This window comes from Rhinoderma darwinii, chromosome 3 (genome assembly GCF_050947455.1).
Source record: "Rhinoderma darwinii isolate aRhiDar2 chromosome 3, aRhiDar2.hap1, whole genome shotgun sequence".
NCBI lineage: Eukaryota > Metazoa > Chordata > Amphibia > Anura > Rhinodermatidae > Rhinoderma > Rhinoderma darwinii.
The window spans coordinates 397,404,568-397,430,591 of record NC_134689.1 but is presented as its reverse complement, the minus strand read 5'-3'; the positions used below and the strand labels follow the sequence as shown (position 1 = coordinate 397,430,591).

The following is a 26,024-nucleotide window of genomic DNA, read 5'->3' as shown; positions in this document are numbered from 1 at the left end:
GCAGTATTATAAGATATTCTTGTATATAGGGGGCAGTATTATAGTAGTTATATTCTTGTATATAGGGGCAGTATTATAGTAGTTATATTCTTGTACATAGGAGGCAGTATTATAGTAGTTATATTCTTGTATATAGGGGGCAGTATTATAGTAGTTATATTCTTGTATATAGGGGCAGTATTATAGTAGTTATATTCTTGTACATAGGAGGCAGTGTTATAGTAGCTATATTCTTGTATATAGATGGCAGTATTATAGTAGTTATATTCTTGTATATAGGTGCAGTATTATATTAGTTATATTCTTGTATATAGGGGCAGTATTATATTAGTTATATTCTTGTATATAGGGGCAGTATTAGAGTAGTTATATTCTTGTATATAGGGGGAAGTATTATATTAGTTATATTCTTGTATATAGATGGCAGTATTATAGTAGTTATATTCTTATACCTAGGGGCAGTATTATAGTAGTTATATGCTTGTATATAGGTGCAGTATTATATTAGTTATATTCTTGTATATAGGGGCAGTATTATATTAGTTATATTCTTGTATATAGGGGCAGTATTATAGTAGTTATATTCTTGTATATAGGGGGCAGTATTATAGTAGTTATATTCTTGTATATAGGGGTAGTATTATAGTAGTTATATTCTTGTACATAGGGGGCAGTATTATAGTAGTTCTATTCTTGTACATAGGAGGCAGTATTATAGTAGTTATATTCTTTTACATAGGAGGCAGTGTTATATTCTTGTATATAGATGACAGTATTATAGTAGTTATATTCTTGTATATAGGGAGCAGTATTATAGTAGTTATATTCTTGTACATAGGGGACAGTAGTATAGTAGTTATATTCTTGTATACAGGGGCAGTAGTATAGTAGTTATATTCTTGTACATAGGGGGCAGTATTATAGTAGTTATATTCTTATACATAGGGGCAGTATTATAGTAGTTATATTCTTATACATAGGAGGCAGTATTATAGTAGTTATATTCTTGTATATAGGGGGCAGTATTATAGTAGTTATATTCTAGTATATAGGGGGCAGTATTATAGTAGTTATATTCTTGTATATAGGGGCAGTATTATAGTAGTTATATTCTTGTACATAGGAGGCAGTGTTATAGTAGTTATATTCTTGTACATAGGAGCAGTATTATAGTAGTTATATTCTTGAACATAGGAGCAGTATTATAGTAGTTATATTCTTGTATATAGGGGGCAGTATTATAGTAGTTATATTCTTGTACATTGGGGGCAGTATTATAGTAGTTATATTCTTGTATATAGAGGTAGTATTATAGTAGTTATATTCTTGTACATTGGGGCAGTATTATAGTAGTTATATTCTTGTATATACGGTGCAGTATTATAGTAGTTATATTCTTGTATATAGGCGGCAGTATTATAGTGGTTATATTCTTGTACATAGGGGGCAGTATTATAGTAGTTATATTCTTGTATATAGGTGCAGTATTATATTAGTTATATTCTTGTATATAGGGGCAGTATTATATTAGTTATATTCTTGTATATAGGGGCAGTATTATAGTAGTTATATTCTTGTATATAGGGGCAGTATTATAGTAGTTATATTCTTGTATATAGGGGCAGTATTATATTAGTTATATTCTTGTATATAGGGGCAGTATTATAGTAGTTATATTCTTGTATATAGGGGGCAGTATTATAGTAGTTATATTCTTGTATATAGGGGTAGTATTATAGTAGTTATATTCTTGTACATAGGGGGCAGTATTATAGTAGTTATATTCTTGTACATAGGGGGCAGTATTATAGTAGTTATATTATTGTACATAGGGGGCAGTATTATAGTAGTTATATTCTTGTATATAGGGGACAGTATTATAATAGTTATATTCTTGTACATAGGGGGCAGTATTATAGTAGTTATATTCTTGTATATATGACCAGTGTTATAGTAGTTATATTCTTGTACATAGGGGGCAATATTATAGTAGTTATATTCTTGTACATAGGGGGCAGTATTAGAGTAGTTATATTCTTGTATATAGGAGGCAGTATTATAGTAGTTATATTCTTGCATATAGGGGGCAGTATTATAGTAGTTATATTCTTGTACATAGGGAGCAGTATTATAGTAGTTATATTCTTGTATATAGGAGGCAGTATTATAGTAGTTATATTCTTGTATATAGGGGCAGTATTATAGTAGTTATATTCTTGTATATAGGGGCAGTATTATAAGATATTCTTGTATATAGGGAGCAGTATTATAGTAGTTATATTCTTGTATATAGGGGGCAGTATTATAGTAGTTATAGTCTTGTACATAGGGAGCAGTATTATAGTAGTTATATTCTTGTACATAGGAGGCAGTATTATAGTAGTTATATTCTTGTATATAGGGGGCAGTATTATAGTAGTTATATTCTTGTATATAGGGGCAGTATTATAGTAGTTATATTCTTGTACATAGGAGGCAGTATTATAGTAGTTATATTCTTGTATATAGGGGGCAGTATTATAGTAGTTATATTCTTGTATATAGGGGCAGTATTATAGTAGTTATATTCTTGTACATAGGAGGCAGTGTTATAGTAGCTATATTCTTGTATATAGATGGCAGTATTATAGTAGTTATATTCTTGTATATAGGTGCAGTATTATATTAGTTATATTCTTGTATATAGGGGCAGTATTATATTAGTTATATTCTTGTATATAGGGGCAGTATTATAGTAGTTATATTCTTGTATATAGGGGGCAGTATTATATTAGTTATATTCTTGTATATAGATGGCAGTATTATAGTAGTTATATTCTTATACCTAGGGGCAGTATTATAGTAGTTATATGCTTGTACATAGGAGGCAGTATTATAGTAGTTATATTCTTGTACATAGGAGGCAGTATTATAGTAGTTATATTCTTTTACATAGGAGGCAGTGTTATATTCTTGTATATAGATGACAGTAGTATAGTAGTTATATTCTTGTATATAGGGGGCAGTATTATAGTAGTTATATTCTAGTATATAGGGGGCAGTATTATAGTAGTTATATTCTTGTATATAGGGGCAGTATTATAGTAGTTATATTCTTGTACATAGGAGGCAGTGTTATAGTAGTTATATTCTTGTATATAGATGGCAGTATTATAGTAGTTATATTCTTATACATAGGGGCAGTATTATAGTAGTTATATTCTTGTACATAGGAGGCAGTATTATAGTAGTTATAGTCTTGTATATAGGGGGCAGTATTATAGTAGTTATATTCTTGTACATAGGGGGCAGTATTATAGTAGTTATATTCTTGTACATAGGGGGCAGTATTATAGTAGTTATATTCTTGTATATAGGGGGCAGTATTATAGTAGTTATATTCTTGTACATAGGAGCAGTATTATAGTAGTTATATTCTTGTACATAGGAGCAGTATTATAGTAGTTATATTCTTGAACATAGGAGCAGTATTATAGTAGTTATATTCTTGTATATAGGGGGCAGTATTATAGTAGTTAGATTCTTGTACATTGGGGGCAGTATTATAGTAGTTATATTCTTGTATATAGAGGTAGTATTATAGTAGTTATATTCTTGTACATTGGGGCAGTATTATAGTAGTTATATTCTTGTATATACGGTGCAGTATTATAGTAGTTATATTCTTGTATATAGGCGGCAGTATTATAGTGGTTATATTCTTGTACATAGGGGGCAGTATTATAGTAGTTATATTCTTGTATATAGGTGCAGTATTATATTAGTTATATTCTTGTATATAGGGGCAGTATTATAGTAGTTATATTCTTGTATATAGGGGGCAGTATTATAGTAGTTATATTCTTGTATATAGGTGCAGTATTATATTCGTTATATTCTTGTATATAGGGGCAGTATTATATTAGTTATATTCTTGTATATAGGGGCAGTATTATAGTAGTTATATTCTTGTATATAGGGGGCAGTATTATAGTAGTTATATTCTTGTATATAGGGGTAGTATTATAGTAGTTATATTCTTGTACATAGGGGGCAGTATTATAGTAGTTCTATTCTTGTACATAGGGGGCAGTATTATAGTAGTTATATTCTTGTACATATGAGCAGTATTATAGTAGTTATATCCTTGTATATAGAGGTAGTATTATAGTAGTTATATTCTTGTACATTGGGGCAGTATTATAGTAGTTATATTCTTGTATATACGGAGCAGTATTATAGTAGTTATATTCTTGTATATCTGGTGCAGTAGTATAGTAGTTATATTCTTCTATACAGGGGCAGTAGTATAGTAGTTATATTCTTGTACATAGGGGGCAGTATTATAGTAGTTATATTCTTATACATAGGGGCAGTATTATAGTAGTTATATTCTTGTACATAGGAGGCAGTATTATAGTAGTTATATTCTTGTATATAGGGGGCAGTATTATAGTAGTTATATTCTTGTATATAGGGGCAGTATTATAGTAGTTATATTCTTGTATATAGGGGCAGTATTATAGTAGTTATATTCTTGTACATAGGAGGCAGTGTTATAGTAGTTATATTCTTGTATATAGATGGCAGTATTATAGTAGTTATATTCTTATACATAGGGGCAGTATTATAGTAGTTATATTCTTGTACATAGGAGGCAGTATTATAGTAGTTATAGTCTTGTATATAGGGGGCAGTATTATAGTAGTTATATTCTTGTACATAGGGGGCAGTATTATAGTAGTTATATTCTTGTACATAGGGGGCAGTATTATAGTAGTTATATTCTTGTATATAGGGGGCAGTATTATAGTAGTTATATTCTTGTACATAGGAGCAGTATTATAGTAGTTATATTCTTGTACATAGGAGCAGTATTATAGTAGTTATATTCTTGTATATAGGGGGCAGTATTATAGTAGTTATATTCTTGTACATTGGGTGTAGTATTATAGTAGTTATATTCTTGTATATAGAGGTAGTATTATAGTAGTTATATTCTTGTACATTGGGGCAGTATTATAGTAGTTATATTCTTGTATATACGGTGCAGTATTATAGTAGTTATATTCTTGTATATAGGCGGCAGTATTATAGTGGTTATATTCTTGTATATAGGGGCAGTATTATATTAGTTATATTCTTGTATATAGGGGCAGTATTATAGTAGTTATATTCTTGTATATAGGGGGCAGTATTATAGTAGTTATATTCTTGTATATAGGGGTAGTATTATAGTAGTTATATTCTTGTACATAGGGGGCAGTATTATAGTAGTTCTATTCTTGTACATAGGGGGCAGTATTATAGTAGTTATATTCTTGTACATAGGAGCAGTATTATAGTAGTTATATCCTTGTATATAGAGGTAGTTTTATAGTAGTTATATTCTTGTACATTGGGGCAGTATTATAGTAGTTATATTCTTGTATATACGGAGCAGTATTATAGTAGTTATATTCTTGTATATAGGCGGCAGTATTATAGTGGTTATATTCTTGTACATAGGGAGCAGTATTATAGTAGTTATATTCTTGTACATATGAGCAGTATTATAGTAGTTATATTCTTGTATATAGGTGCAGTATTATATTAGTTATATTCTTGTATATAGGGGCAGTATTATATTAGTTATATTCTTGTATATAGGGGCAGTATTATAGTAGTTATATTCTTGTATATAGGGGGCAGTATTATAGTAGTTATATTCTTGTATATAGGGGGCAGTATTATATTAGTTATATTCTTGTATATAGATGGCAGTATTATAGTAGTTATATTCTTATACATAGGGGCAGTATTATAGTAGTTATATTCTTGTATATAGGAGGCAGTATTATAGTAGTTATATTCTTGTACATAGGAGGCAGTGTTATATTAGTTATATTCTTGTATATAGGAGGCAGTATTATAATAGTTATATTCTTGTATGTAGGGGCAGTATTATAGTAGTTATATAGGAGGTAGTATTATAGTAGTTATATTCTTGTATATAGGGGGCAGTATTATAGCAGTTATATTCTTGTATATAGGAGGCAGTATTATAGTAGTTATATTCTTGTATATAGGAGGCAGTATTATAGTAGTTATATTCTTATACATAGGGGCAGTATTATAGTAGTTATATTCTTGTACATAGGAGCAGTATTATAGTAGTTATATTCTTGTATATAGGGTAGTATTATAGTAGTTATATTCTTGTATATAGGGATCAGTATTATAGTAGTTATATTCTTGTACATAGAAGGCAGTATTATAGTAGTTATATTCTTGTACATAGGGGCAGTATTATAGTAGTTATATTCTTGTATATAGGGGTAGTATTATAGTAGTTATATTCTTGTATATAGGAGCAGTATTATAGTAGTTATATTCTTGTATATAGGAGCAGTATTATAGTAGTTATATTCTTGTATATAGGAGCAGTATTATAGTAGTTATATTCTTGTATATAGGGGGCAGTATTATAGTAGTTATATTCTTGTACATAGGAGGCAGGATTATAGTAGTTATATTATTATCCACAGGAGGAAGTATATTGTATATTATATGCACAGTAATGTGTCAGAGCAGTTCTCTCTTCCCTTACCCCACTCTTTTTGGCAGGTCACACCCAGTGCATTCAATATAGAATAACCTATTTAATAAGACGTTTTCACCATATTACTAAGGACTACATACTGCCCCTTTAATGAATATTACTCATGATGTAATATATGTGGATTAATTTCCTATGGCAGCTCCGGGTCGGTCTCTTCTACACGACTCCTAGAGTTGGTTGTAGATGAATAGGACGGACGTACCTGCAGGAAGATCAGAGCCGCACGTTGTAGCAGACACTCCGCGAAGCAAACCTCTGCATGTGACTCCACTGCAACATCAAAGACACCAGTGTAACCAGTGGGTCAGCTCCTAATACCAGTGTTCACCTCCAATGTCAAGGCGTAAAGATTTCTCCAACAGCTTCTGTTAGGCCCCCTCCACACCCATTTTTGGACCATGCTCCCATTATTAAGTATGGGAGGACGGTCCGTAAAATAAAAAACTAGGACATGTCCTATCTTTTATGGATGCTTTCTACAACCCGGATACCTTCCCGTAAACATACGGGAAGGTGTCTGTTGGCCATAGAAATGAATGGATCAGTATTTTGATTCACAACTACTGTCCATAATTGCAGATCAAAATTACGGTTGTTTCTTAGTAACGGTAACCTAATATCGCTGCTAATGGGACAATTCACATATAGTACAAATCCTTCACTCCGGACCCCAGTACTCTTACTAAAGGCATTACTAAATATATAGTCTGGCACAAAAGTATTAAGTGCAAGAGCGTTGACTCGGAATCAGGGATCCTTTTAGGACCTGGGAACCCCAGAGAGCACCAGGGTAAGTCTTTAACCCTTTCAGGACACAGCCTGTTTTGGCCTTGTGGACGCAGCCGATTTTTTCAAATCTGACATGTGACACTTTATGTGGTAATAACTTGACAATGCTTTTACCTATCCAAGCAATTTGGAGACTGTTTTCTCGTGACACATTGGACTTTATGTTAGTTGAAAAATTTGATCAATAAATTCAGTGTTTGTAAAAAACACCAAACTTTAGAGAAAATTTGCAAAAATTAGCATTTTTCTAAATTTAAATGGATCTGCTTGTAAAACAGATAGTAATACCACACAAAATAGTTACTAGTTAACATCCCCCATATGTCTACTTTATGTTTGCATCATTTTTTGAACATCCTTTTATTTTTCTAGGACATTGCAAGGCTTATAAGTTTAGCAGCAATTTCTCACATTTTCAAGAAAATTTCCAAAACCTATTTTTACAGGGGCCAGTTCACTTCTGAAGTGGCTTTGAGGGCCTTATATATTAGAAAGTCCCCATAAACCACCCCAATTTAAAAACTGCACCCCTCAAAGCTTTCAAAACAGCATTTAGAAAGTTTATTAACCCTTTAGGTGTTTCACAGGAATTAAAGCAAAGTAGAGAGGAAATGTAACTCATGTGGTCCTAGTGTGGTAATAGACGGAAACACCGGCCTCAGAAGCAGCGGAGCACCTAGTGGATTTTGGGGCCTTCTTTTTATTAGAATATATTTTAGGCACCATGTCAAGTTTGAAGAGGTCTTGTGGTGTCAAAACAGTGGAAACCCCCCAAAAATACACCATTTGACAAACTACACCCCTCAAGGAATTCATCAAGGGGTATAGTGAGCATTTTAACCCCACAGATTTTTTGCTGAATTCAGTGGAATTATAAATTTTTACAAGGAATAAAGAAGAAAAAGCGCCCCAAGGTTTGTGAAGCAATTTCTCCCCATTACGGCAATACGTGGTAATAAACGGCTGTTTGGACCCACGGCAGGGCTCAGAAGCGAAGGAGCGCTATTTGGCTTTTGGAGCTCAAGTTTGCTGGATTGGGTTTCGGGTGTCATGTCGCATTTGCAAAGCCACTGCGGGACCAAATCAGTGATGCCATTTGTGAAACTAAAGCCCTAAAAAAAAAAATTGTCTAGGGGTATACTGAGCAATTTGATCCCACAGGTTTTTTGCTAAATCTAGTGTAATTAGCTTGTGAAAACTTCTATTGTTTTTTATTCTTTTTTTTTTACGGCGTTCACCGTGCGCTATAAATTACATTTCTTTTATTCTGTGGGTTGATGCGATTACGGCGATACCATATGTACATAGGTTTTTTTATGTTTTACGGTGTTTGTACAATAAAATCACGGTTTTAAAAAACAATTATTTCGTTTTTGTGTCGCCATATTCTAAGAGCCACAACTTGTTTATTTTTCTATCAGGAAAGCTGTGTGAGGGCTTGTTTTTTGTGGAACAAACTGTAGTTTTTATTGGTATAATTTTTGGGTACATTTTTGATCCCCATTTAGTACATTTTTTGGGAGCTGAAGTGACTAAAAATAGCGATTCTGGGATCGTTTTTTAATTATTTTTTTTTATGTTGGTCACCGTGAAGAATAAATTACATTATATTTTTATAGTTCAGGCCGTTACGGATGCGGCGATACCAATTATGCATAGTTTATTTTATTTTTTCTAATAATAAAGGACTTTATAAGGGAAAAAGGGCGACTTTTAATTTTATTGTTTTGAACTTTTTTATATTTGTACATTTTTTGTAACTTTTTTTTTTTTTAGTGACTTGAAGATCAAATTGTTGGATTGTTGTTATAATACCCGGTATTATACCTGTCAGTGTGACACTGACAAGGGGCATTTTAGGCCCTCCTGTGGCAGGACCTAATCACCTTCCATAGATGGCAGACCGGAGGCCTTTGTTAGGCCTCCAGTTGCCATCGCAACCATCGGCCCCCTGCAATCGCACCGCGTGGTGCCGATGTTGTTATAACAACTTAAATGCAGTGGTCGCTATTGACCGCTGCATTTAAGGGGTTAATCAGCGGGGATCACCGCTGTGATCCAACCAGATGTTTTCCCCCAGTACTAATGCTGCAGCCCGTACTGGGAGATGCCGGGCTGCGGGGACCGCTTGTGCGCTCTTTTAGGAGCACACGTAGATTAACGGGCTGCAGGCACAAGGACCAGTGCTAAAGCCCGTTAATCTACGTGGGGTGGTCGGGAAGGGGTTAAAGGGGTTTTCCAGTATTTTGTAAATGAAGCTTAATCATGGCCAAATGAAAAGTGCTGCAACTTTCTAATAGATTTTGTTTCAATTCTTCACCATATTTAAGATCTCTCTTTTTTATTAGTGAAAAGAAATATTCTTGTTTCCATCAAGAAGATGAAAACCTGTACAGACCAAATACTTTTCACAGCTGAGAATTTGCTACAATTGTATCCTATCTAAACGATCCTCTGTTGTAGGTAATAAAGTACAATTTTCACCTTCAGTAAACGTTTCAACTCCGGATTTATTAATGAGGGAAGTTTTTTTCCGGAACCTAAATAAAACATAACACATGACGTTCATACCACGATATCAGAGAGATTCTAAGTATTAACATAATTGTCGACTACACAATATTGTGACTTTACTAGCCTTGTAGTCACACAAAAAAGTGTTTTTCTATTTTACATGTGGTCATATAACTTCTTTTAAACAGTCCAGATGCCAAATAAAGCATTTCTGGTAATTAAAGTATATTAGTAATATGTTATTTACGTGATTTACTATCCATATCTGCAAAGAAACCCTTAAGTGGATTTGCCCTTTAAATCTGCAAATTTTACCTTTGGCATATTTCTTGTGCCTGCTTCATCACCTGCCCAGCATTGATGATGTCATCATGTTCAAATGTCATCATAGCCTGCATCTCCAGGATAGTGCCAAAAACAAGACTGTGGTACATACTGTCTTTAGCCCTGTGATCAAGGGAAAAGGAAACAAAATTACATGATAAATTTAGTACACGAGGGGACCTTTAGGACCCCGGGATGTCTGTCACCTTGGTTGTAGAAGTCCCAGGCTTTCATCGAAGCGGTTGTTCAGAAACAGATTCAGAGCATCCATACAATCGCTGAGATCCCGGGACAGGTCCAGACTAGACCTGCAAACACAAATCACCTTCCTAAGACTTTCCTTAAAAGGGAACTCCACTTACTAATAAAAATTTATTTTATAGAGAAATACCTAAAATCTCTTACTGCACAAAAATTATATTTATATGGGATATACACAAATTAAACCAAAATAAATATTATTAGAGCCTCCACTGAGCCTTGGAAGAACCAAAGGCAATACCGGGGGCGGGGCTTAGTGTGACAACTGTCACTTGAACTATTTGTGAGCCTACAAGCAAACTATGCGGTGGATAAACCTCAACGAACACGCCTACCAGATCCTTACCATCTACGGGGACATCATGCCGATCAATATATAACTTCCAATGAAGCTATGTCATATAAAAGGTAAGTATATAATTTGTGTTATTTTACCTTATAATTAAATAACTTATAAAAATAGTGTGGGGATGAAAAAAAAAAAAAGTTTAGGAAAAAAGATAATATCCTATTCCCTGTACAGAACTCTAAATGGTATAAAAATGTTTATCTTAATGTTTCCACCCCTCTACATCCCTGGACATAATAGAACTGCGAAGGGTGCCACCCTGCAGAATGTTTACTGTTGGTGGAGTATGAGAAACATTCATAATCATTAATGTAGAGTCATTAAATCAGCAATACAATACAGACTGAAAAACTGACCGAATTAAGATATCATATTACTGTGGTAAAGAGTGTTATAGGAAGCAACAGGGTAATAAGAGGATCAGGAGCCGGGTTACTGTAATAAGATGTTACTGGGTAATAAGAGGCTCAGGAGCCGGGTTACTGTAATAAGATGTTACTGGGGTAATAAGAGGATCAGGAGCCGGGTTACTGTAATAAGATGTTACAGGGGTAATAAGAGGATCAGGAGCCGGGTTACTGTAATAAGATGTTACAGGGTAATAAGAGGATCAGGAGCCGGGTTACTGTAATAAGATGTTACAGGGTAATAAGAGGATCAGGAGCCGGGTTACTGTAATAAGATGTTACAGGGGTAATAAGAGGATCAGGAGCCGGGTTACTGTAATAAGATGTTACTGGGGTAATAAGAGGATCAGGAGCCGGGTTACTGTAATAAGATGTTACAGGGTAATAAGAGGATCAGGAGCCGGGTTACTGTAATAAGATGTTACAGGGGAAATAAGAGGATCAGGAGCCGGGTTACTGTAATAAGATGTTACAGGGTAATAAGAGGATCAGGAGCCGGGTTACTGTAATAAGATGTTACAGGGTAATAAGAGGCTCAGGAGCCGGGTTACTGTAATAAGATGTTACAGGGTAATAAGAGGATCAGGAGCCGGGTTACTGTAATAAGATGTTACAGGGGTAATAAGAGGATCAGGAGCCGGGTTACTGTAATAAGATGTTACAGGGTAATAAGAGGATCAGGAGCCGGGTTACTGTAATAAGATGTTACAGGGTAATAAGAGGATCAGGAGCCGGGTTACTGTAATAAGAGGTTACAGGGTAATAAGAGGATCAGGAGCCAGGTTACTGTAATAAGAGGTTACAGGGTAATAAGAGGATCAGGAGCCGGGTTACTATAATAAGATGTTACAGGGGTAATAAGAGGATCAGGAGCCGGGTTACTGTAATAAGATGTTACAGGGTAATAAGAGGATCAGGAGCCGGGTTACTGTAATAAGATGTTACAGGGGTAATAAGAGGATCAGGAGCCGGGTTACTGTAATAAGATGTTACTGGGTAATAAGTGGCTCAGGAGCCGGGTTACTGTAATAAGATGTTACAGGGTAATAAGAGGATCAGGAGCCGGGTTACTGTAATAAGATGTTACAGGGGTAATAAGAGGCTCAGGAGCCGGGTTACTGTAATAAGATGTTACAGGGTAATAAGAGGATCAGGAGCCGGGTTACTGTAATAAGATGTTACAGGGTAATAAGAGGATCAGGAGCCGGGTTACTGTAATAAGATGTTACTGGGTAATAAGAGGCTCAGGAGCCGGGTTACTGTAATAAGATGTTACAGGGTAATAAGAGGATCAGGAGCCGGGTTACTGTAATAAGATGTTACAGGGTAATAAGAGGATCAGGAGCCGGGTTACTGTAATAAGATGTTACAGGGTAATAAGAGGATCAGGAGCCGGGTTACTGTAATAAGATGTTACAGGGTAATAAGAGGCTCAGGAGCCGGGTTACCGTAATAAGATGTTACAGGGTAATAAGAGGATCAGGAGCCGGGTTACCGTAATAAGATGTTACAGGGGTAATAAGAGGATCAGGAGCCGGGTTACCGTAATAAGATGTTACAGGGGTAATAAGAGGATCAGGAGCCGGGTTACTGTAATAAGATGTTACAGGGTAATAAGAGGATCAGGAGCCGGGTTACTGTAATAAGATGTTACAGGGTAATAAGAGGATCAGGAGCCGGGTTACTGTAATAAGAGGTTACAGGGTAATAAGAGGATCAGGAGCCGGGTTACTGTAATAAGATGTTACAGGGGTAATAAGAGGATCAGGAGCCGGGTTACTGTAATAAGATGTTACAGGGTAATAAGAGGATCAGGAGCCGGGTTACTGTAATAAGATGTTACTGGGTAATAAGAGGCTCAGGAGCCGGGTTACTGTAATAAGATGTTACAGGGTAATAAGAGGATCAGGAGCCGGGTTACTGTAATAAGATGTTACAGGGTAATAAGAGGATCAGGAGCCGGGTTACTGTAATAAGATGTTACTGGGTAATAAGAGGCTCAGGAGCCGGGTTACTGTAATAAGATGTTACAGGGTAATAAGAGGATCAGGAGCCGGGTTACTGTAATAAGATGTTACTGGGTAATAAGAGGCTCAGGAGCCGGGTTACTGTAATAAGATGTTACAGGGCAATAAGAGGATCAGGAGCCGGGTTACTGTAATAAGATGTTACAGGGTAATAAGAGGATCAGGAGCCGGGTTATTGTAATAAGATGTTACAGGGTAATAAGAGGCTCAGGAGCCGGGTTACTGTAATAAGATGTTACAGGGTAATAAGAGGATCAGGGGCCGGGTTACTCTAATAAGATGTTACAGGGTAATAACAGGCTCAGGATCCGGGTTACTGTAATAAGATGTTACAGGGTAATAAGAGAATCAGGAGCCGGGTTACTCTAATAAGATGTTACAGGGTAATAACAGGCTCAGGATCCGGGTTACTATAATAAGATGTTACAGGGTAATAAGAGAATCAGGAGCCGGGTTACTGTAATAAGATGTTACAGGGGTAATAAGAGGCTCAGGAGCCGGGTTACTGTAATAAGATGTTACAGGGTAATAAGAGGATCAGGAGCCGGGTTACTGTAATAAGATGTTACAGGGTAATAAGAGGATCAGGAGCCGGGTTACTGTAATAAGATGTTACAGGGTAATAAGAGGATCAGGAGCCGGGTTACTGTAATAAGATGTTACAGGGGTAATAAGAGGCTCAGGAGCCGGGTTACTGTAATAAGATGTTACAGGGTAATAAGAGGATCAGGAGCCGGGTTACTGTAATAAGATGTTACAGGGTAATAAGAGGATCAGGAGCCGGGTTACTGTAATAAGATGTTCAGGAGCCGGGTTACTGTAATAAGATGTTACAGGGTAATAAGAGGATCAGGAGCCGGGTTACTGTAATAAGATGTTACAGGGTAATAAGAGGATCAGGAGCCGGGTTACTGTAATAAGATGTTACAGGGTAATAAGAGGATCAGGAGCCGGGTTACTGTAATAAGATGTTACAGGGTAATAAGAGGATCAGGAGCCGGGTTACTGTAATAAGATGCTACAGGGTAATAAGAGGATCAGGAGCCAGGTTACTGTAATAAGATGTTACAGGGTAATAAGAGGATCAGGAGCCGGGTTACTGTAATAAGAGGATCAGGAGCCGGGTTACTGTAATAAGATGTTACAGGGTAATAAGAGGATCAGGAGCGGGGTTACTGTAATAAGATGTTACAGGGTAATAAGAGGATCAGGAGCCGGGTTACTGTAATAAGATGTTACAGGGTAATAAGAGGATCAGGAGCCGGGTTACTGTAATAAGATGTTACAGGGTAATAAGAGGATCAGGAGCCGGGTTACTGTAATAAGATGTTACAGGGTAATAAGAAGATCAGGAGCCGGGTTACTGTAATAAGATGTTACAGGGTAATAAGGGGATCAGGAGCCGGGTTACTGTAATAAGATGTTACAGGGTAATAAGAGGATCAGGGGCCGGGTTACTGTAATAAGATGTTACAGGGTAATAAGAGGATTAGGAGTCGGGTTACTGTAATAAGATGTTACAGAGGTAATAAGAGGATGAGGAGCCGGGTTACTGTAATAAGATGTTACAGGGGTAATAAGAGGATCAGGAGCCGGGTTACTGTAATAAGATGTTACAGGGTAATAAGAGGATCAGGAGCCGGGTTACTGTAATAAGAGGATCAGGAGCCGGGTTACTGTAATAAGATGTTACAGGGTAATAAGAGGATCAGGAGCCGGGTTACTGTAATAAGATGTTACAGGGTAATAAGAGGATCAGGAGCCGGGTTACTGTAATAAGATGTTACAGGGTAATAAGAGGATCAGGAGCCGGGTTACTGTAATAAGATGTTACAGGGTAATAAGAAGATCAGGAGCCAGGTTACTGTAATAAGATGTTACAGGGTAATAAGGGGATCAGGAGCCGGGTTACTGTAATAAGATGTTACAGGGTAATAAGAGGATCAGGAGCCGGGTTACTGTAATAAGATGTTACAGGGGTAATAAGAGGATCAGGAGCCGGGTTACTGTAATAAGATGTTACAGGGTAATAAGAGGATTAGGAGTCGGGTTACTGTAATAAGATGTTACAGAGGTAATAAGAGGATGAGGAGCCGGGTTACTGTAATAAGATGTTACAGGGGTAATAAGAGGATCAGGAGCCGGGTTACTGTAATAAGAGGTTACACGGTAATAAGAGGATCAGGAGCCGGGTTACTATAATAAGATGTTACAGGGGTAATAAGAGGATCAGGAGCCGGGTTACTGTAATAAGATGTTACAGGGTAATAAGAGGATCAGGAGCCGGGTTACTGTAATAAGATGTTACAGGGTAATAAGATGATCAGGAGCCGGGTTACTGTAATAAGATGTTACAGGGTAATAAGAGGATCAGGAGCCGGGTTACTGTAATAAGATGTTACAGGGTAATAAGAGGATCAGGAGCCGGGTTACTGTAATAAGATGTTACAGGGTAATAAGAGGATCAGGAGCCGGGTTACTGTAATAAGATGTTACAGGGTAATAACAGGCTCAGGATCCGGGTTACTGTAATAAGATGTTACAGGGTAATAAGAGGATCAGGAGCCGGGTTACTGTAATAAGATGTTACAGGGTAATAAGAGGATCAGGAGCCGGGTTACTGTAATAAGATGTTACAGGGTAATAAGAGGATCAGGAGCCGGGTTACTGTAATAAGATGTTACAGGGTAATAAGAGGATCAGGAGCCGGGTTACTGTAATAAGATGTTACAGGGGTAATAAGAGGATCAGGAGCCGGGTTACTGTAATAAGATGTTACAGGGTAATAAGAGGATCAGGAGCCGGGTTACTGTAATAAGATGTTACTGGGTAATAAGAGGCTCAGGAGCCGGGTTACTGTAATAAGATGTTACAGGGTAATAAGAGGATCAGGAGCCGGGTTACTGTAATAAGATGTTACAGGGTAATAAGAAGATCAGGAGCCGGGTTACTGTAATAAGATGTTACAGGGTAATAAGAGGATCAGGAGCCGGGTTACTGTAATAAGATGTTACATGGTAATAAGAGGATCAGGAGCCGGGTTACTGTAATAAGATGTTACATGGTAATAAGAGGATCAGGAGCCGGGTTAATCTAATAAGATGTTACAGGGTAATAAGAGGATCAGGAGCCGGGTTACTGTAATAAGATGTTACAGGGGTAATAATAGGCTCAGGAGCCGGGTTACTGTAATAAGATGTTACAGGGTAATAAGAGGATCAGGAGCCGGGTTACTGTAATAAGATGTTCAGGAGCCGGGTTACTGTAATAAGATGTTACAGGGTAATAAGAGGATCAGGAGCCGGGTTACTGTAATAAGATGTTACAGGGTAATAAGAGGATCAGGAGCCGGGTTACTGTAATAAGATGTTACAGGGTAATAAGAGGATCAGGAGCCGGGTTACTGTAATAAGATGTTACAGGGTAATAAGAGGATCAGGAGCCGGGTTACTGTAATAAGAGGATCAGGAGCCGGGTTACTGTAATAAGATGTTACAGGGTAATAAGAGGATCAGGAGCCGGGTTACTGTAATAAGATGTTACAGGGTAATAAGAGGATCAGGAGCCGGGTTACTGTAATAAGATGTTACAGGGTAATAAGAGGATCAGGAGCCGGGTTACTGTAATAAGATGTTACAGGGTAATAAGAGGATCAGGAGCCGGGTTACTGTAATAAGATGTTACAGGGTAATAAGAAGATCAGGAGCCGGGTTACTGTAATAAGATGTTACAGGGTAATAAGAGGATCAGGAGCCGGGTTACTGTAATAAGATGTTACAGGGTAATAAGAAGATCAGGAGCCAGGTTACTGTAATAAGATGTTACAGGGTAATAAGAGGATCAGGAGCCGGGTTACTGTAATAAGATGTTACAGGGTAATAAGAGGATCAGGGGCCGGGTTACTGTAATAAGATGTTACAGGGTAATAAGAGGATCAGGAGCCGGGTTACTGTAATAAGATGTTACAGGGTAATAAGAGGATCAGGAGTCGGGTTACTGTAATAAGATGTTACAGGGTAATAAGAGGATGAGGAGCCGGGTTACTGTAATAAGATGTTACAGGGGTAATAAGAGGATGAGGAGCCGGGTTACTGTAATAAGATGTTACAGGGTAATAAGAGGATCAGGAGCCGGGTTACTGTAATAAGATGTTACAGGGGTAATAAGAGGATCAGGAGCCGGGTTACTGTAATAAGAGGTTACACGGTAATAAGAGGATCAGGAGCCGGGTTACTATAATAAGATGTTACAGGGGTAATAAGAGGATCAGGAGCCGGGTTACTGTAATAAGATGTTACAGGGTAATAAGAGGATCAGGAGCCGGGTTACTGTAATAAGATGTTACAGGGTAATAAGATGATCAGGAGCCGGGTTACTGTAATAAGATGTTACTGGGTAATAAGAGGATCAGGAGCCGGGTTACTGTAATAAGATGTTACAGGGGTAATAAGAGGCTCAGGAGCCGGGTTACTGTAATAAGATGTTACAGGGTAATAAGAGGATCAGGAGCCGGGTTACTGTAATAAGATGTTACAGTGTAATAAGAGGCTCAGGAGCCGGGTTACTGTAATAAGATGTTCAGGAGCCGGGTTACTGTAATAAGATGTTACAGGGTAATAAGAGGATCAGGAGCCGGGTTACTGTAATAAGATGTTACAGGGTAATAAGAGGATCAGGAGCCGGGTTACTGTAATAAGATGTTACAGGGTAATAAGAGGATCAGGAGCCGGGTTACTGTAATAAGATGTTACAGGGTAATAAGAGGATCAGGAGCCGGGTTACTGTAATAAGATGTTACAGGGTAATAAGAGGATCAGGAGCCGGGTTACTGTAATAAGAGGATCAGGAGCCGGGTTACTGTAATAAGATGTTACAGGGTAATAAGAGGATCAGGAGCCGGGTTACTGTAATAAGATGTTACAGGGTAATAAGAGGAACAGGAGCCGGGTTACTGTAATAAGATGTTACAGGGTAATAAGAGGATCAGGAGCCGGGTTACTGTAATAAGATGTTACAGGGTAATAAGAGGATCAGGAGCCGGGTTACTGTAATAAGATGTTACAGGGTAATAAGAAGATCAGGAGCCGGGTTACTGTAATAAGATGTTACAGGGTAATAAGAGGATCAGGAGCCGGGTTACTGTAATAAGATGTTACAGGGTAATAAGAAGATCAGGAGCCAGGTTACTGTAATAAGATGTTACAGGGTAATAAGAGGATCAGGAGCCGGGTTACTGTAATAAGATGTTACAGGGTAATAAGAGGATCAGGGGCCGGGTTACTGTAATAAGATGTTACAGGGTAATAAGAGGATCAGGAGCCGGGTTACTGTAATAAGATGTTACAGGGTAATAAGAGGATCAGGAGTCGGGTTACTGTAATAAGATGTTACAGGGTAATAAGAGGATGAGGAGCCGGGTTACTGTAATAAGATGTTACAGGGGTAATAAGAGGATCAGGAGCCGGGTTACTGTAATAAGATGTTACAGGGTAATAAGAGGATCAGGAGCCGGGTTACTGTAATAAGATGTTACAGGGGTAATAAGAGGATCAGGAGACGGGTTACTGTAATAAGAGGTTACACGGTAATAAGAGGATCAGGAGCCGGGTTACTATAATAAGATGTTACAGGGGTAATAAGAGGATCAGGAGCCGGGTTACTGTAATAAGATGTTACAGGGTAATAAGAGGATCAGGAGCCGGGTTACTGTAATAAGATGTTACAGGGTAATAAGATGATCAGGAGCCGGGTTACTGTAATAAGATGTTACTGGGTAATAAGAGGATCAGGAGCCGGGTTACTGTAATAAGATGTTACAGGGGTAATAAGAGGCTCAGGAGCCGGGTTACTGTAATAAGATGTTACAGGGTAATAAGAGGATCAGGAGCCGGGTTACTGTAATAAGATGTTACAGGGTAATTAGAGGATCAGGAGCCGGGTTACTGTAATAAGATGTTACAGGGTAATAAGAGGATCAGGAGCCGGGTTACTGTAATAAGATGTTACAGGGTAATAAGATGATCAGGAGCCGGGTTACTGTAATAAGATGTTACTGGGTAATAAGAGGATCAGGAGCCGGGTTACTGTAATAAGATGTTACAGGGGTAATAAGAGGCTCAGGAGCCGGGTTACTGTAATAAGATGTTACAGGGTAATAAGAGGATCAGGAGCCGGGTTACTGTAATAAGATGTTACAGGGTAATTAGAGGATCAGGAGCCGGGTTACTGTAATAAGATGTTACTGGGTAATAAGAGGATCAGGAGCCGGGTTACTGTAATAAGATGTTACAGGGGTAATAAGAGGATCAGGAGCCGGGTTACTGTAATAAGATGTTACAGGGTAATAAGAGGATTAGGAGTCGGGTTACTGTAATAAGATGTTACAGAGGTAATAAGAGGATGAGGAGCCGGGTTACTGTAATAAGATGTTACAGGGTAATAAGAGGATCAGGAGCCGGGTTACTGTAATAAGAGGTTACACGGTAATAAGAGGATCAGGAGCCGGGTTACTATAATAAGATGTTACAGGGGTAATAAGAGGATCAGGAGCCGGGTTACTGTAATAAGATGTTACAGGGTAATAAGAGGATCAGGAGCCGGGTTACTGTAATAAGATGTTACAGGGTAATAAGAGGATCAGGAGCCGGGTTACTGTAATAAGATGTTACAGGGTAATAAGAGGATCAGGAGCCGGGTTACTGTAATAAGATGTTACAGGGTAATAAGAGGATCAGGAGCCGGGTTACTGTAATAAGAGGCTCAGGAGCCGGGTTACTGTAATAAGATGTTACAGGGTAATAAGAGGATCAGGAGCCGGGATACTGTAATAAGATGTTACAGGGTAATAAGAGGATCAGGGGCCGGGTTACTGTTATAAGATGTTACAGGGTAATAAGAGGATCAGGAGCCGGGTTACTGTAATAAGATGTTACAGGGTAATAAGAGGATCAGGAGCCGGGTTACTGTAATAAGATGTTACAGGGTAATAACAGGCTCAGGATCCGGGTTACTGTAATAAGATGTTACAGGGTAATAAGAGGATCAGGAGCCGGGTTACTGTAATAAGATGTTACAGGGTAATAAGAGGATCAGGAGCCGGGTTACTGTAATAAGATGTTACAGGGTAATAAGAGGATCAGGAGCCGGGTTACTGTAATAAGATGTTACAGGGTAATAACAGGCTCAGGATCCGGGTTACTATAATAAGATGTTACAGGGTAATAAGAGGATCAGGAGCCGGGTTACTGTAATAAGATGTTCAGGAGCCGGGTTACTGTAATAAGATGTTACAGGGTAATAAGAGGATCAGGAGCCGGGTTACTGTAATAAGATGTTACAGGGTCATAAGAGGATCAGGAGCCGGGTTACTGTAATAAGATGTTACAGGGTAATAAGAGGATCAGGAGCCGGGTTACTGTAATAAGATGTTACAGGGTAATAAGAGGATCAGGAGCCGGGTTACTGTAATAAGAGGATCAGGAGCCGGGTTACTGTAATAAGATGTTACAGGGTAATAAGAGGATCAGGAGCCGGGTTACTGTAATAAGATGTTACAGGGTAATAAGAGGATCAGGAGCCGGGTTACTGTAATAAGATGTTACAGGGTAATAAGAGGATCAGGAGCCGGGTTACTGTAATAAGATGTTACAGGGTAATAAGAGGATCAGGAGCCGGGTTACTGTAATAAGATGTTACAGGGTAATAAGAGGATCAGGAGCCGGGTTACTGTAATAAGATGTTACAGGGTAATAAGAAGATCAGGAGCCGGGTTACTGTAATAAGATGTTACAGGGTAATAAGAGGATCAGGAGCCGGGTTACTGTAATAAGATGTTACAGGGTAATAAGAGGATCAGGAGCCGGGTTACTGTAATAAGATGTTACAGGGTAATAAGAGGATCAGGAGCCGGGTTACTGTAATAAGAGGATCAGGAGCCGGGTTACTGTAATAAGATGTTACAGGGTAATAAGAGGATCAGGAGCCGGGTTACTGTAATAAGATATTACAGGGTAATAAGAGGATGAGGAGCCGGGTTACTGTAATAAGATGTTACAGGGGTAATAAGAGGATCAGGAGCCGGGTTACTGTAATAAGATGTTACAGGGTAATAAGAGGATCAGGAGCCGGGTTACTGTAATAAGATGTTACAGGGGTAATAAGAGGATCAGGAGCCGGGTTACTGTAATAAGGTGTTACAGGGTAATAAGAGGATCAGGAGCCGGGTTACTGTAATAAGATGTTACAGGGTAATAAGATGATCAGGAGCCGGGTTACTGTAATAAGATGTTACTGGGTAATAAGAGGATCAGGAGCCGGGTTACTGTAATAAGATGTTACAGGGGTAATAAGAGGCTCAGGAGCCGGGTTACTGTAATAAGATGTTACAGGGTAATAAGAGGATCAGGAGCCGGGTTACTGTAATAAGATGTTACTGGGTAATAAGAGGCTCAGGAGCCGGGTTACTGTAATAAGATGTTACTGGGTAATAAGAGGCTCAGGAGCCGGGTTACTGTAATAAGAGGTTACAGGGTAATAAGAGGATCAGGAGCCGGGTTACTGTAATAAGATGTTACAGGGTAATAAGAGGATCAGGAGCCGGGTTACTGTAATAAGATGTTACAGGGTAATAAGAGGATCAGGAGCCGGGTAACCGTAATAAGATGTTACAGGGTAATAAGAGGATCAGGAGCCGGGTTACTGTAATAAGATGTTACAGGGTAATAAGAGGATCAGGAGCCGGGTTACTGTAATAAGATGTTACAGGGGTAATAAGAGGATCAGGAGCCGGGTTACTGTAATAAGATGTTACAGGGTAATAAGAGGATCAGGAGCCGGGTTACTGTAATAAGATGTTACAGGGTAATAAGAACATCAGGAGCCGGGTTACTGTAATAAGATGTTACAGGGTAATAAGAGGATCAGGAGCCGGGTTACTGTAATAAGATGTTACAGGGTAATAAGAACATCAGGAGCCGGGTTACTGTAATAAGATGTTACAGGGTAATAAGAGGATCAGGGGCCAGGTCACTGTAATAAGATGTTACAGGGTAATAAGAGGATCAGGAGCCGGGTTACTGTAATAAGATGTTACAGGGTAATAAGAGGATCAGGAGCCGGGTTACTGTAATAAGATGTTACAGGGTAATAAGAGGATCAGGAGCCGGGTTACTGTAATAAGATGTTACTGGGTAATAAGAAGATCAGGAGCCGGGTTACTGTAATAAGATGTTACAGGGTAATAAGAGGATCAGGAGCCGGGTTACTGTAATAAGATGTTACAGGGTAATAAGAGGATCAGGAGCCAGGTTACTGTAATAAGATGTTACAGGGGTAATAAGAGGATCAGGAGCCGGGTTACTGTAATAAGATGTTACAGGGGTAATAAGAGGATCAGGAGCCGGGTTACTGTAATAAGATGTTACATGGTAATAAGAGGATCAGGAGCCGGGTTACTGTAATAAGATGTTACAGGGTAATAAGAGGATCAGGAGCCGGGTTACTGTAATAAGATGTTACAGGAGGCTCAGGAGCCGGGTTACTGTAATAAGATGTTACAGGGGTAATAAGAGGATCTGGAGCCGGGTTACTGTAATAAGATGTTACATGGTAATAAGAGGATCAGGAGCCGGGTTACTGTAATAAGATGTTACAGGGTAATAAGAGGATCAGGAGCCGGGTTACTGTAATAAGATGTTACAGGGTAATAAGAGGATGAGGAGCGGGGTTACTGTAATAAGATGTTACAGGGTAATAAGAAGATCAGGAGCCGGGTTACTGTAATAAGATGTTACAGGGTAATAAGAGGCTCAGGAGCCGGGTTACTGTAGTAAGATGTTACAGGGGTAATAAGAGGATCAGGAGCCGGGTTACTGTAATAAGATGCTACAGGGGTAATAAGAGGATCAGGAGCCGGGTTACTGTAATAAGAGGATCAGGAGCCGGGTTACTGTAATAAGATGTTACAGGGTAATAAGAGGATCAGGAGCCGGGTTACTGTAATAAGATGTTACAGGGGTAATAAGAGGATCAGGAGCCGGGTTACTGTAATAAGATGTTACAGGGGTAATAAGAGGATCAGGAGCCGGGTTACTGTAATAAGATGTTACAGGGTAATAAGAGGATCAGGAGCCGGGTTACTGTAATAAGATGTTATAAGTGGCTCAGGAGCCGGGTTACTGTAATAAGATGTTACAGGGTAATAAGAGGATCAGGAGCCGGGTTACTGTAATAAGATGTTACATGGGTAATAAGAGGATCAGGAGCCGGGTTACTGTAATAAGATGTTACAGGGTAATAAGAGGCTCAGGAGCCGGGTTACTGTAATAAGATGTTACAGGGTAATAAGAGGATCAGGAGCCGGGTTACTGTAATAAGATGTTACAGGGTAATAAGAGGATCAGGAGTCGGGTTACTGTAATAAGATGTTACAGGGTAATAAGAGGATCAGGTGTCGGGTTACTGTAATAAGGTGTTACAGGGGTAATAAGAGGATCAGGAGCCGGGTTACTGTAATAAGATGTTACAGGGTAATAAGAGGATCAGGAGCCGGGTGACTGTAATAAGATGTTACAGGGTAATAAGAGGATCAGGAGCCGGGTTACTGTAATAAGATGTTACAGGTATAATAAGAGGATCAGGAGCCGGGTTACTGTAATAAGATGTTACAGGGGCAATAAGAGGATCAGGAGCCGGGTTACTGTAATAAGATGTTACAGGGTAATAAGAAGATCAGGAGCCGGGTTACTGTAATAAGATGTTACAGGGTAATAAGAGGATCAGGAGTCGGGTTACTGTAATAAGATGTTACAGGGTAATAAGAGGATCAGGAGCCGGGTTACTGTAATAAGATGTTACAGAGGTAATAAGAGGCTCAGGAGCCGGGTTACTGTAATAAGATGTTACAGGGGTAATAAGAGGATGAGGAGCCGGGTTACTGTAATAAGATGTTACATGGTAATAAGAGGATCAGGGGCCGGGTTACTGTAATAAGATGTTACAGGGTAATAAGAGGATCAGGAGCCGAGTTACTATAATAAGATGTTACAGGTTAATAAGAGGATCAGGAGCCGGGTTACTGTAATAAGATGTTACAGGGTAATAAGAGGATCAGGAGCCGAGTTACTGTAATAAGATGTTACAGGGTAATAAGAGGATCAGGAGCCGGGTTACTGTAATAAGATGTTACAGGGTAATAAGAGGATCAGGAGCCGGGTTACTGTAATAAGATGTTACATGGTAATAAGAGGCTCAGGAGCCGGGTTACTGTAATAAGAGGATCAGGAGCCGGGTTACTGTAATAAGATGTTACATGGTAATAAGAGGATCAGTAGCCGGGTTACTGTAATAAGATGTTACAGGGTAATAAGAGGCTCAGGAGCCGGGTTACTGTAATAAGATGTTACAGGGTAATAAGAGGATCAGGAGCCGGGTTACTGTAATAAGATGTTACAGGGTAATAAGAGGATCAGGAGCCGGGTTACTGTAATAAGATGTTACATGGTAATAAGAGGAGCAGGGGCCGGGTTACTGTAATAAGATGTTACAGGGGTAATAAGAGGATCAGGAGCCGGGTTACTGTAATAAGGTTTTACAGGGGTAATAAGAGGATCAGGAGCCGGGTTACTGTAATAAGATGTTACATGGTAATAAGAGGATCAGGAGCCGGGTTACTGTAATAAGATGTTACAGGGTAATAAGAGGATCAGGAGCCGGGTTACTGTAATAAGATTTTACAGGGTAATAAGAGGATCAGGAGCCGGGTTACTGTAATAAGATGTTACAGGGTAATAAGAGGATCAGGAGCCGGGTTACTGTAATAAGATGTTACAGGGTAATAAGGGGATCAGGAGCCGGGTTACTGTAATAAGATGTTACAGGGTAATAAGAGGATCAGGAGCCGGGTTACTGTAATAAGATGTTACAGGGTAATAAGGGGATCAGGAGTCGGGTTACTGTAATAAGATGTTACAGGGTAATAAGAGGCTCAGGAGCCGGGTTACTGTAATAAGATGTTACAGGGTAATAAGAGGATCAGGAGCCGGGTTACTGTAATAAGATGTTACAGGGTAATAAGAGGCTCAGGAGCCGGGTTACTGTAATAAGATGTTACAGGGGTAATAAGAGGATCAGGAGCCGGGTTACTGTAATAAGATGTTACAGGGGTAATAAGAGGATCAGGAGCCGGGTTACTGTAATAAGATGTTACAGGGTAATAAGAGGATCGGGAGCCGGGTTACTGTAATAAGATGTTACAGGGTAATAAGATGATCAGGAGCCGGGTTACTGTAATAAGATGTTACAGGGTAATAAGAGGATCAGGAGCCGGGTTACTGTAATAAGATGTTACAGGATAATAAGAGGATCAGGAGCCGGGTTACTGTAATAAGATGTTACAGGGTAGTAAGAGGATCAGGAGCCGGGTTACTGTAATAAGATGTTACAGGGTAATAAGAGGATCAGGAGCCGGGTTACTGTAATAAGATGTTACAGGGGTAATAAGAGGATCAGGAGCCGGGTTACTGTAATAAGATGTTACAGGGTAATAAGAGGATCAGGAGCCGGGTTACAGTAATAAGATGTTACAGGGTAATAAGAGGATCAGGAGCCGGGTTACTGTAATAAGATGTTACACGGTAATAAGAGGATCAGGAGCCGGGTTACTGTAATAAGATGTTACAGGGGTAATAAGAGGCTCAGGAGCCGGGTTACTGTAATAAGATGTTACAGGGTAATAAGAGGCTCAGGAGCCGGGTTACTGTAATAAGATGTTACAG

At 38.7% G+C, this 26,024-nt stretch overlaps 1 protein-coding gene across 1 annotated transcript in view; it reads right to left on the bottom strand.

Moving 5' to 3' along the window:
• Positions 1-26,024, bottom strand: part of LOC142748368 (tetratricopeptide repeat protein 39A-like) — a 44,905-nt gene that overhangs the window by 17,383 nt on the left and 1,498 nt on the right. The window contains exons 2-5 of the mRNA XM_075855462.1: positions 10,414-10,515; positions 10,199-10,330; positions 9,854-9,909; positions 6,783-6,850 (exon numbers count right to left, since the gene is read on the bottom strand). Coding sequence (XP_075711577.1) covers positions 6,783-6,850; positions 9,854-9,909; positions 10,199-10,330; positions 10,414-10,515 — 358 coding nt within the window. The remainder of the gene's footprint in view (positions 1-6,782; positions 6,851-9,853; positions 9,910-10,198; positions 10,331-10,413; positions 10,516-26,024) is intronic.